This window comes from Oculina patagonica, chromosome 7 (genome assembly GCF_052425735.1).
Source record: "Oculina patagonica isolate OP01 chromosome 7, crgOcupat, whole genome shotgun sequence".
NCBI classification, from domain to species: domain Eukaryota; kingdom Metazoa; phylum Cnidaria; class Anthozoa; order Scleractinia; family Oculinidae; genus Oculina; species Oculina patagonica.
Genome location: NC_135764.1, coordinates 29,572,999 through 29,586,896, shown reverse-complemented (window position 1 = coordinate 29,586,896; position 13,898 = coordinate 29,572,999). Strand labels below are relative to the sequence as shown.

Here is a 13,898-nt window from a genome sequence, read left to right as displayed (position 1 = left end):
AGCAACGATTTTGCACTAAAAAAGGAACGTGTTTTTCTCTGATTAGCTCTGTGAGAATGCAACCAATATTCAAAATGAACAGTCCTGTAGAAAGTTCAATCCAAGCTCTATCAGATTCTTATCACAAAATTCCACTGACGTGCTAATTGATGACGTCACAAGTGGTTCAATGACTGCACCTCCAAATAGCGCCTAATGCGCGTTTAGGATTGAAAGGGTTAATGACGCGCGGAGGTGAATAGAAAGCTTCAATTACCCATAACAAACATTCGAACGCACTTCATAATCCATGAATACTTCTAGTATAAGAACATGCAGTGTCGTCTCAGGACAAAAAAAGGTTTATTTCTTACATTGTTAAAGAGCAGGTTTAAGTAATAGTCAATGAAAGGCAAAATTCCAGAAAAAAGCCAGACGAGTTTGAAACCCAAAAGGTTGGAATCCGGAATCCAGATGACTGGAATTTAATCCAGAGGTCACAGAGGTCCAGGATCCTAAGGGCTGGAATCCGAAATCCAACACTTCTGCGGATTCTGTTACATGGGACGAATGGTAACATGTCATGTCGCCCTACAGCTACGACATGTGCCTAGTTAATGAATTTTCATTTGCTTGTGCGCCTACCACGTGATTGAATGTTTTGGCAATACGTACACACGAAATGCCTAGAAATAGCCCTTATGCTTATTTACGTTAGACTGGCTAGTTTCGCCACAAAGCCTTACTTTAGAAGTGCAAACTTGTAAATTCTATCATGAACAAATTCCCAAAGCAGTAAATATGAAAAGAATACCCGCGTGGAAACTGCATAAAGATCATAGGCGGCGGAGCAGGGGAAGCGGGATGAGTGAGTAGCCACCCAAAAAAATCGGGAGGGGGGGGGGGGGGCTGAGCCCTCCCCCAACATTTCAGTGCCGAAAGTATGGCTAGTGCAGCATAAAATTGGTTTGTCAATATACAAATCCTTTTATCAGGTTCGTGCTTGGCGGGATTATATGGTGTACAACTTTCAACGAAACTTCTTTGCCAAAAAACGGTACTAGGAGAGGTCCGCAATCTGTTAAGATTGTATCTGACAGGCAATCGGCGACTTCAGAGTGTACATTTTCTGCCTTTCGACGCTTAAAGAACAACCCAAAAAACACTTCGAAGCGGGATCGTCTGAACTGCCTAGATATGCATTGTCACAAATCGATTACAGACACCCCAGACACTGTTAAAGACATTTTTAGAAATTGGAGCAGGGGGAATGCCCCCTTCGGGGGGTATGTGCTTGGCTTGGAGTACGATGAGTTTCAGCCGCCTCTGAAGATGGCAGGAGGTTGAAAATAATTTTCTTAGACGAGGCTTGGTGGTGAATTCTGACCATATGACGTAATCATGCATAAGGCCTATTAGCTGACCGGTGCACCGAAACCCTGGCAAAGCGTGTTACCATTTTTCCGATATAGTTATGCGTTATGTCTTAAGCCATGCTGAACCCTTCCTGACCCTTTGTGATATTCACAAAAGCAGCAAATAACCCTTCTAGCAGAATCGCTTTATTCTTTCCTAGAAAGCCCCGGCCCGGATGAAAGATGGATTGATGAAAGACCTGAAAGCTGAAATGAAACAAACGAAGCAAAACCAGACAAGAAACCCACTGAATGCAGTGAATATACCCTTTCAGGCGGCTGGTGTATTGGAGGATAATGCCTGAGGCAAGGCTGAAAGATTGTCCGAGAAATGAGCAGTTGGCTGAGAAGCGAAGCTTCGAGGGCAACTGAAATTTTGAGGACAATCTTTCAGCTTAGCCAAAGGCATTATTCTCCAATATACCATCAAGCCAAAAAGGGGTTTATTTATTTTATTATCCTCTGATTAATTTCTTCAACACGCTTTACCGTCGGTAAAAATTTAAAAAAGTTTACAGTGATAATCATTTTAGAATAAAAACATCTTTACAGTGATAATCCCTGCGTAACTGCGGTTGAAAAAATGCAAGTTGATTGGCTAATGTAATTTTTGAAAAAGTTAGAGCTGAAAAGGTGACTTTGTTCGTTTGTTTTGTACATGTCTATAAAATTCGGCGACGGATATCAAATCGGACGGGATTGCCTGTTATCCGTCGTCCGATTTTGTACCACATGGTGCGTTTTGTCCAATGAGCTGGCGCGAAAATTAATCGGTGGGTTATAAGAGCTCACATACCATGGTCTGTTAACAAATCAAAAGTCAGAAAGTGCAATATGCCATATAATATAATGATCCGGACGGCACCTGTGTAGGCAATCAGATTGCGCATTTTGCAAATAGCTGCTCTTTAAAGGGACAATTATTCTCCATTTTTGGCTTAAAAGTACCTAAAATTGTAGGTTTTGGATTGCAATCGTCGCGTTTCTACTAAAACAATTAGACTACTGCCCTCGTTTTCTATGAGCGATAGTCAACTCGTCTGCGCCTCGTCGACTATTTGATCATAGAAACTCGGGCTGGTAGTCTGTTTGTTAAATACGAGCTGACTGGACGGTAATAATCGCTATGCTTCTCAACTGGCCAATAAAAATAAAGACAAGTCTTGAAGAAGCGCTTGCTTTAGCCGGGCAGACTGTTCAATATTTTCTAAAAAAATTGAACATATCTCAAATACTTCACAGAATACAGAAATTTACCCCAGTGTCTATGAGAACAATTTCTTCATATTTACCGACATTTGTCTTCGGTCCATAAGCTTGCACATGAAGAGCAAGGCAACGGTCCCAATACCATTCTCGGAGACCCAGGGGCAGTTTGTGGGAGCGGGGGAAAGTCGGCGGGAAAAAATCGGCGAATAACTGCCCCTGGGTCTCTGAAGATGTCCCAATACGAACCGAACAAGTTTTCACTACAATCAATTTTAATTACATTTATTACAATGGCTTTTGATAGACCCATTCTTGACAAACGCGCACCAAAGGGAGGCATAATTTTATAACTTGCATTTTAACGCTACTTTTGTAAAAGCATTAACTAAAGGAAAGAAAAATTGAAGCTACTACATATTTTAACAAATATTGTAAGGATTAAAGATTCAACTGCTGAAAAAAAATTCTGTTAGATTCTAACAGTAACAAAGTACAACTGGACCACTTTTAATACAATAAGCCCCTGAATTCCTAATGCGGAAAGTTTCATATTTATAAGCTTCCTACAAAACTTGTGATTCACTTTTCTGAATTTTCACTACATCTGGCTTATCTTTTCTGTCTTTCTCAACAATTACTGCACAAAAATTGTATGCTAATTTACTAATCATGAATCTAATTATTAATTATAATCTACATATTGTTTACAAGGCTATTGTTTATATTTACCATAAAGAACCAATCAGTATTCCATAGTACATGTATTTCTCCAAGGTCAGAAACCCATAAGGGTTGAAACGTGTAATGCGCGCGCACAGTGTTTGAATATTCATTTTGCTAAGTACCATATTTGGAAACACAGAGAATTTGTACGCGAATGCTTTAAACACGTAATGACATACGCAACATAATTTGTGGTTTTGCTGTAAGTTGCTTGAATTTCAACCTAAACGCCGTAATTTTCTTACAGAAACTAAAGAAATACATCAAGTGTATTGAAGCGAAGTTCTCCAAACTACTTCAAGAAAATAAAACAGGAGAATTTAACCAAATTTAACTTTATTCAACCAAGCTTGTTCAAAAACAAGATTACGCCATCGAGCGCGAGCTAGCACGCGCTGTGGATTATAGTAATTTTGATTGGTTAAATGTTTCTCATGATTTTCCAAATATGGTACTTAGTGTAAACAAATGTGCAAACGCTTTGTACAATGCCAATCATAGGGAGTTACACGTTTCAACCCTTATGGGTTGACAAGGAGAATGACAAGGGAGGGGGAGGGGGAGAAGGAGGGGGTCCTTCCTACCACTCACACTCAACTCATCCCAATCACCAATTTTTTTCCCCTATACTCCAACATTAATAATAATTACATTAATACTGCATAGTTCACATACAGAACTATTTTCTGCTAAGAATATTAGTCCATGTAAGTACTCTGTGAATTTTATGTTATTTTCAAAGTTATATTATTATGAAAAAGGCAATATTATTATAAATTAAGGTAGCCAAGTTGCTAACTATTTTCAATGGTAGGCTCACTAGAATATTTAGTACAACTACTATTATTCAAATTAAATTTGTAAGTCTCGAGTCAGGCACATCCAATAAAACTTGACAAGGATATTGTGGTCATTTGTGTCTTAGGATGCGTTAGGTTCTACCGGTATATTAACCTGCAGTGTTTCACAGCCTGCCTGGTATGGTGCCTACCCCACTGGGTTTTGATCACTTGTGAATAAACTCTTTTGGTAATTTTAGAAGTGATGCTTGGAGGTATGAAGCCTGTATAGCAGCTGGCATTTTAATATCAATTTTATGCCATTTGTTGCTTGTAATGTCAAAACATTCCACTACGTTCTCGTGTGTTGTTTCATTTTCTCCTCCAAAAATATAAACAAATTTGTTATCCATACTCACGGCTGCATGAGCAGCACGAGGCCAACCAGGACTAGAGACAAGGCTCCATTGATTTGCGCTCGGTTCATAGATTTCACAGGAAGGCTCTATGTTTGTAACTGTCATGTCACCAAATCCTCCAACTAAAACAATTTTTTCAGCGGCTGTTGCAGCAGCAGCAAACCTTCGAGCTTTAGAGATATTTGAAACCTTGCTCCACTGGTCAGTTAATGGATTGTAACATTCCACAGTGTTGTGACAGACCGTACCATCATGACCAGCAATGACATAAATATGTTCCTGTAGCAAAACTGCACTATGAGCAGCACGGCCAGTTTCCATTGATGCTCCTTGCCTCCACTTATCAAGAATTGGATTGTATATTTGAACATCACGCCAAGAACCCTCTCCACCAATCACATACAGCTCTTCATGAAATGATGAAACTGAACAGTCTTTAAGATTTAGTTTGCTGCCATGGCAACTCCATTTATTTAGTTTTGGGTTAAAACAGCAAATTGGCACTGATTTTATCCCGCCCAAAACGTACAGCAGTCCACCACACACTGCAGCACCATAACAACTACGAGGGCTGGGCATCGTGGGCAGGGATACCCATGACCTGGTAGAGGGAACAAAACAATGAGTGTCTTTCTTGTTACTAGATTCGAATCTCCCACCAGTGAGCACCACCACCTGTTCGTATTTATTTAAAGACAAACGAGGTTTAAATGACCTGTCTTGGAAACGGTCCGGAAACAGAAAGACATCCATTGCATCTTGTACCACCCTTGTGCAAGCGAGGCTCTTATTGACCAACTCTTCATCAAGAATTTTTCGTAGACTGTACTTTGACACTGAGAACAGTCTAATGCATTTCAACAGTTCTGGAAGTAAACACTCCCTCATTGGCAGATCATGTTTAACCCAAGCAAGGACTGCTTCATACACCTCCTCTTCTTTTGAGACGTTTATCTCATCACTGCAAATCAGTTCTTTGACTTTCTCTTCACCAAGTACTCTGAAGTCTTCGGAATTCGCCACGGCTACGAAATTATCAAATTTTAAAGTGACTGCAGCTCGCTTTAACGACTCACAATTGTACTGAGAAGCGAACGATTCTAAAGCCAAGCAATTGGAAGCATTGAGTGAAGCCTCCAGGAAGCGTGACACTTTCTTTTTCAAACGTGGAATGATCAAGTAGTCAGCGATCATTACCAAATCTTGTGCGTTGTTGGAGTTTATGCTTATTTCACCAGTGTAAATAAATTGAAGAACATCGCTTATCGTCGTCGATTTGGCATCCTGCAACTCTACAAGGTTGCTTTCTTTTTCTTTAAATTCACTGGTAAACAAAGCCCAGAAGTAGGTGCTTGCGGCAGATAGAACACATTTGTGAGCAGGGAAGTCCATTCCTTGAGCTCGGATAGTCGTATCACAGAGAATGTTCGTTTCTCTAAGCTCGTTTAGTTTGTGAAGCAACTCGTCTTTGAAATCTTCGAAATCCGCGCCGTCTTCCACACAATCCGCCATGCTTGTTCCAAGCGCAGGTAGACACTTCATGTAATTGCACAGTTTTATGCCATAGCGCCAATTTCGTCACCAGGGTCTCTTTACTTCTAGGTCCGAGTCATCAAGGTTAGGTAGGGCTTTTAATACCTGAAGGCTTAACTTGCTCGCGTTTAAAGCAATCCGAAAATGCTTCATTCACTTCATATATCTATGCTTTGCGGTGTTTTGTCAATTTTTGGGTGATTTTTGGGATTATTAGGGAGGAGATCATTGCGACTTTTTTTGCTTGTTTACAAGCGAAAATAGGAGAATAGCAGTTATGTGGGGCAAAATTTGGAACATTCTTGTCTACTCTCAAGGGACTTTTTTAATTTCTCAAGGGAATATTTTAATTTCTCAAGGGATTACTTTCCGCTGTGGGTGATCACGCGATCTCGTGGAAAAAACGTGACTTGTCACATTTAGAAACGTTATATAACAATGTTAAAAGTGACATGTCAGCTTTCTTATCTCAACGCACGTGTGACTGAAAGGCGATCTATAAAAAGCGTCGCACAAACAATGGATTGCGTAACTAAAACACGAATAAATAGCCACTAGCACTTACATCGTTTAAAAATTACAAACGTCAAGAATAAACCATACCAAAAAACTTGCTCTTTTCAAAGATATTATTGAAGTTAAAACAAATGCAAGAGATGGGGGCTTCTTTTAAGGCTTCTTTTTTAGGCCAAATTTGGTCGCTACAAGCGCCCATTCTATTTCGTCATCAGCCTAGGTCGTTAGGGACGTGACCTCGCGTTGACAGCAACGTTGCATGAATCGGCTTTACAACATGCGATCGTATCTACGCAGTTCGAGTGGAATTCCAGTCAAAGACAGCAAAATTCCTTCGCATTTCATCTTCAAATATAATTCGATAGCATTCACTGTATATATGGCTTTTGTTTAATCCTTCTTGGAAACCCACAAAGAAGCTGTCTTGATATCCGACCCTCGCATAGACTGTCCACAGCCCTTTATTTTTCGCGTTTTTCGATCGATGAGCGCTCGGTGAGAACGGCGAGAGACCTGGACGCCAGCACAAAACAGAAGAAGCAAGAGGGTGGGGGGCGGGGAGCGAAAAAACGCCTGACTCGTCCCCAGTCGTCTTCATACAGCACGCGGCAAATATACAGCGGAGGGAGAGATTGCCGCCTGCTATATGAAGACGACTGGGGACGAGTCAGAAAAAACGCAGCTTGAGTGTATCGATTAGTTTACGCAATGTTTTCTCCGACAGTAGTCGGAAATATCCGTATTTTTTTCGAGAGCAATCGTAACGATACGGCCTTGAACACATTGAACAGCGGTCTACCTATAACAATTCAAATATGGCGTCACAAAAACAAAGCGTCGAACGCATATTTTGCTGTTTCATTTGCTAATTTCGCTGCCGTGATCGACTGCCTCGAAAGGTCCTTGCAATTTTTAAGTATAGAATTGTCAGATCTCGGTGAAATTTGCACTGTTTATTTGTGTAATGTTGAGGAATATGTGTATAAATACCCGGCGCGGACGAGCCATTTTTGACAAAATTATATGGCTGCATTTCCTCCGCGAAGATAGGAAATTGTTAAACTAAACTACAAAGCAACCGTAATGATAAGTTCGAAGAACAATGCACAGGATAAACCTTCGACTCATACTTCATGCAAAAAAAGTCGGTATCTCGAAGAGACTTTGATTTTTCTTAAAGGATCAGTAAAATTTAGAGAAATAGGAAATATTGGAGATTTTATGTGATTTTAAAATAAGAATTTGAAGTTTAAAATTGGTAGACAGACACCAGTTAGTCCCCCTGAAAACCTGGAGTGCTCTGGCGTGGGGGTCAACTGTCTGGTGGTGTCTCAAAACCTTTTTTCTTTTTTAAATCCCTTCTTAAACCTCTCAAAATTCATTCAAATTTTGGTTAAACCCCACCTAAGTGATTGACTGTTTGTAGTGATGGTCGCAATTAATTCCCATCGGAGCCCTTACTCTCAACCACCCGGGCTATAGTTAAGTTATGCGAACGATGTGAGAGAGAGCGAGAGCTCCAATACGACAAGTATGGAGGTCATCGCTGCTGGGAGGTGGGTGGGTCGCCAATGCTTCAGTCCTTCAGCAATTCACGAAAAGACAGAACTACACGTCAACCGAGAAGCTATATATACACGTGTACATGGTCAGCGGCATGGCTTGCCGTTTCCAAAGAAACTGGACCCGTGGAATGGTAAGGGTGTTTGTTCGCGCGGGCCCCGGTGAGAATAGATTTTGCCTCCACTACACAACAAACAAGCACACAGCTATAGGACAAATAAGTTTATTTAGGAGGGCGGCCTGACAAGAACCAACCCAAATCCCATACATTTCCCTACACTATTTTACAATGTTTACATACAAGTAGAACACATTCAAAACTCTAGTTACTGGACACTTCTATAGTAAAATTTCCTTATTAGTCCAGGAGCAAATGTCGCTGAAAAAAGTTCCGTGGAAATTTCGTGAAGATTTTTGCCGACCAGTGTAAAAGTGTTGTGGAGGGTATAAGGGACCCAATTAATGTTGTCGGCACTTTTGTAACCCGTGCAGACGGGAGCGTTGGAGCGTTGAAATGTGCCCTTTGTGGCTCAGCATGAAAACGAGGCTGAAGTTCTAAATTGCTTCGCGCGAGTTCTAAATTGGTTGAAATATTGCAATTTTTAGTATTTTAGGTCGACATTTTCCTAGTCCTTAAAATTATGAGATAAAATACTATAGCTTGCACTGATTATACTGGTCACATGACTTAACCCTATTCAGACCGGGGTGGGACGGGGGCTTTTGACGCCAGCGCTGACTTTAAACGCTTGTGGCTTTTTCAGGATTCAACCAAACGCTGCCAAACTTTGCGAGTTTATCTAGAATTTATCTGGAAATAATTTGGTATGATAGATTGTTGTGTCAGGAACTTGACATCACCCTGGCAACAGCATTTTGACAGGCATGTTTTCCCAGATATGTAATTTTCGTGTTTCTATTAATGAAAATTAACTTTAATGCAATTATTTTTACCTTTTCACGATTGTTAAGCACATTGCTTTTGATGATGAGTACTTTCCAGTAATTTTGGGTGGTTTTCTGGCGTTTTGGATGAAAATCCAAGATGGCGGATCCAAGATGGCGGCTGTTTGACATTGTGATGTAATTATCACGTTATGTGACGTTTTCATGTCACGTGAAATACACCAAAAGATAAATGTTCGGACATACTATACATCCTATTAGTTTCATTGTGATTGCTTAAATATTATATTGTTTTAAAACTGTTGAAACCTCGACATGTTAAGTTAAATATTAACAATAACTGCAACAGAAACCTATTGGATGTGAGCTATAGGTCAAACCCTTTTCAGACCGGGGGGGAGGGGGGCTTTTGGGGGGGCTTTCTGAGTTTTCCTAAAATTTATCTGGCAACAATTTGGTAGGGTTTTATGATGTGTCAGGAACTTGACATCACCATGTCGTATTTCTGGTATTAAAAATCAACTAAAATGGGATTATTTTTACATTTTTGCGGGTTTAAAGCACATTTTTATTTATTTTGAGTACTTTGCAGTGATTTTGGGTGGTTTGCTGGTATTTTGGAAAAATTATGAAATGCAACATGGCTGATCCAAGATGGCGGCTGTTTTGACATCATGATGTAATTGTCACGTGATGTGACGTCACCATCCCACGTGATGTATACCAAAAGAAAGAGTTTTGGACATACAATACATCCTACAAGTTTCATGGAGATTGCTTGAATATTCTGGAAAATACATATCCCCCCGGTCTGAGAATGTCCAAAAAAAACCCGGTCTGAATAGGGTTAATAGAATGAAGTGCGAGTCTTTCGGCTCTGAATGCGGACAGCGAGGAAAATCAATCATTAATTTTATTGAACTTTTGTTTCCTGGGTGTTTCATAACTAGACTGCTTTTATTTCTACGTAGTGAAAACCGTTGAAAGTAAATGTTAGGAAAAAAAAACGTTGTTATTACTTAAAGAAGCCTTGAGGTCTAAAGAAAATTTCCATGGTAACAGGGAAGTGAACAAGAACCCGCTCCACTCTCTATCATATCAACCGTTGCATGAAGGTTGCAGGAGGACTTATTGGGATCACTCTAAACCTAAGTGCTAGAGCAAAGTTTTCCTAAGGCAAAGCAAATGGCTGGGATGTCTTCACTAATGCAGCTTTTATTTCACAACGCGAATACAGAGTTATCGATCGGTTGTTGACCATAATGCGGAACTTTGCTAACCCGTTTAAAGAAAAGGTTAAAGAACTTTACAATTGTTGAACCGAATAGTCATGATCATACCTGAAGCAATGAAGAGTGATCTTTGCCATAAAAGTGAGAGAGAAAAGGCACTTTGTAAGGTATTTGCTAAAGACAGAATTCACCCGAACATAGTGAACCGCTGGTCCCAGAACAAATAAACACAAAATTATTTCTTGGAAAGACAGCAGAAAGGTACTTAAAGTAATATTGCAATGGTAAAGTGGTCGAGTTTCAAGACTATTGATAGTATGTTGAGCCAGACCTAAGGTTGATGTCAAGGCAGCGATAGGGCAATCTAAGTTTTCTGTGGTACCGAGGTCTATGTTTGCACCCGACGGTATGATGCTCCATTGTTTCGCAAAGAGCCCGTTAATGAGAATTCTTTACAAGCACTGAGGTGAATCGCAGCAGAGAACGAACACGGCTACACAGAATAACGTAGATGGCATAATAAATGTGGACGCGGAGCCTTAACTGCAACTACGAGTCCCTGCTGTTGACGCTATGGCAGAACTGCAGTACCTTGATAGGTAAGACGGTATATAAGACTCTTCATAGTCACTGGCACTGGTCAGAACCTCCGTGTAATTGAACTCGGGTCGATTGCTAGCGCTCTTGGCAGTGCTAAAATTGCAGCACTATGTGCTCAGTAGAGCCTATATAACTGGAAGTTTTTTTTTTCTAATAATCCTGCGTGCTGAAAAGCCTTCAGAGACACAGACAAGGACGTAATTAATGCTTTGGGATGTCTTGGAACGACGCTGAATACAGAATAGAAGACAGTGGCTCTGATAGAGCAGTATGTTTGCCAGACTTTTTAGCTCAGAACAAGCATCTCGAATAATAAAGGCCTCATGTGGTAGACGTTCAAAAAGAATCAGGCTCAATCAAACAGGCTACTACCTACGCAGAGTGCACTTTATAAAGCAATTCTCCATGCCCAATACCAGATCATTGCTTTAAACAACGACAGAGCATGCATTCTAAGGTTGCCACAGCCATATGGTTAAAAAGAGGAAAATTAATGGACGACTGACAGCGATGCGTAGAAAGTTCACCCACAAAACTTGCTACAATCTGAGAGGGGGAATGGGAGGGTCTGCAGACATGTTGCATAATATATTGAAAAGATGGTTTTTACTAATGTCACTAGACCATGCAAAGCCTTTTAATTTCGTTAAATTGCCAACACCAAGATATTCATTGATTCCTACTGACATAACTAGGAAACTGTATGGCGAGGGGACGGGAGGCACTATGGTTCCAGGTCCGTTCAAGGTTCAATGAACCACAAGAAAATGCAGTCTCGATTTCATGGTCACATGATCGAGATTATCCATACCAGTTAAGATATTCTTTTGGACATCTCAGACTATCGAAACTGCTAATAGTTATCCTAAAATACCATTAAATATCACATTTTTGTGAATTTCATCATTCAGCCTCGTTTTCATGCTAAGCCAAACAGGCGATGTTTTTCAATTCCCCTCAGAAGGCCTTTGCACGGGTTACAAGATTGCCGACAACATTTATCGTGTTCCTTAGGTCCCACTTAACACTTCTAAGCTAGTCGGCAAAAATCTTCACGAAATTCCCACGGGAATACCATTGCTCCCAGACTATATCCATATTAAACTTAATTAAATCACTGGCATTACAATTGGTAGCTACGACATCAACTGGACAAGGCGATAGGACGCCAGTTAGGCGAAATTTACAAAGAAAACCCACGCCTTGACCTACATCTCCCAGTAAGCTCTCAGGCTTAGTGCCAGTTAGGCTGCCAGTTAGGCTAGGGAGCAACTCTTAATCACAAGCTAAGAGCCAGTTAGGCTGGAGAACCACAACTCCGATAAGACAGGAATCTAGGATCTGTCACAAATCTCATATGTTCTAACGACGTGGACGGAAACCCACGCGTTGACCTACATTTCCCAGTAAGCTCTCAGGCTTAGTGCCAGTTAGGCTAGGGAGCTACTCTAAAACGCAGGCTTAGCTAGTTAGGCCGGAGAACCAAAACTCCGATAAGACAAGAATCTAGGATATGTCACAAATCTCATATGTTCTAACGACGTGGACGAAAACGCGAAGTAAACGCCAGTTAGGCGGAATAAACAAACAAGAAAGGTATCTCGTGCCGACGAAATAGTTATTTCAGCCTCCTTCGCGAGCTCATTCGTCAGAAATAACATATAGTACCAGTTAATAAACTCAGTACAGTAGCTACAAACATAATTCTCTACAAACAGCTGCAAGGGCTACACAGCGAGTATAAACAAAAGCAGATACGTAACAACTCATACGTATACTGAAGTAGAATGACATCACACTGTGAATGACTTACGAAAAAAAGAATATGAAAGTGCGGAGCTATTTCTCAAGTTTACATAAACTGATAAGTGCACGACCAAACGGTAACTAAACAAGCTTTACATCTCAAACTGCCAGTTAGGCTGGGGAGTCCACAACTTTGGACCAAAATACCCCACATACAAAAGCGACATGCCAAAATTGCAAGGCAAACGAACTGGGGAGTACACAACATTAGACTAAGACCCCCTAAATACAAGTAATTGAGCCAGTAAGGAAAATAAAGTGCAAGGGAAACAAGCTTAGTGTTCAATTGCCAGTTAGTCTGAGGGGCCCACTTCTTTGGACCTTAATCCCCTAAATACAAACTTGTAGAGCCAGTAAGGAAAATAAAGTGCAAGGGAAACAAGCTTAGTGTTCAACTGCCAGTTAGTCTGAGGGGCCCACTTCTTTGGACCTTAATCCCCTATATACAAACTTGTAGAGCCAGTAAGGCAAATATAGTTGCAAGTTAAACAAACTCTAATTAGCGTAAACTGCCAGATGGGCTGAGTAATCCACAACTTTGGACCAAAAAGAAGAACCTACTCATACAAAACAAAAAGTACAAAACAATTAGTACCAGGTAGGCTAAAAAACTACAGGAGCAATAGACTGATAGCACGGAGGCCAGAAAAAACCTGCCATAAAGAGGCCGGAAATCTGGGTAGGAACCATGGCTCATGTCCAACGATTGGTAGCCCGTCCTACGGAGGCTTATCAAGTAAAATCAAGGCTAGTCAGCAACAAGGCGGAAGAAAATATGAAAAACTAAAAACAAAAAACAAAAAATTAACGGAGCACTGAACAGGGTTGGTTCAGAGGCCTAGATGACTATCACGTGTTAAACTCCCTTTATATACCCCTGGCTAACCCCCATAATGCACCGGCCTGGGGCCCAGGCCGTGTTGTATCCCGTGCCGGCAAAATAGTTGTTTCAGCCTTCTTCGCAAGCTCATTCGTCAAAAACATCTTTTTCTTGACTTGACTGTCAAGAAAAAAAAAAAAAGACACCCTGGGGTACCTCGTTTCTATGAGAGCACTGCAGCGAGAAGAAACATGGTACATGTAACATGTCATGTCGCCCTACAGCTACGATATGTACCTTAGCTTATTTGTTTGTGCGTCTACCACATGTGTGTTTTGGCAATACGCACACACGAAATGCCTAGAAATAGCCCTTATGCATGTTTACTTTAAGTTAGC

General features: G+C 40.7%; 1 protein-coding gene across 1 annotated transcript; it reads right to left on the bottom strand.

Moving 5' to 3' along the window:
- Positions 1-3,978: 3,978 nt before the first annotated feature.
- On the bottom strand, positions 3,979-6,036 carry LOC144659991 (kelch-like protein 12). The gene has a single exon (XM_078520532.1). It carries the CDS (start codon positions 6,034-6,036, stop codon positions 4,333-4,335), a length of 1,704 nt encoding a protein of 567 aa, XP_078376658.1. The 3' UTR covers positions 3,979-4,332.
- Between the last annotated feature and the right edge of the window lie 7,862 nt (positions 6,037-13,898).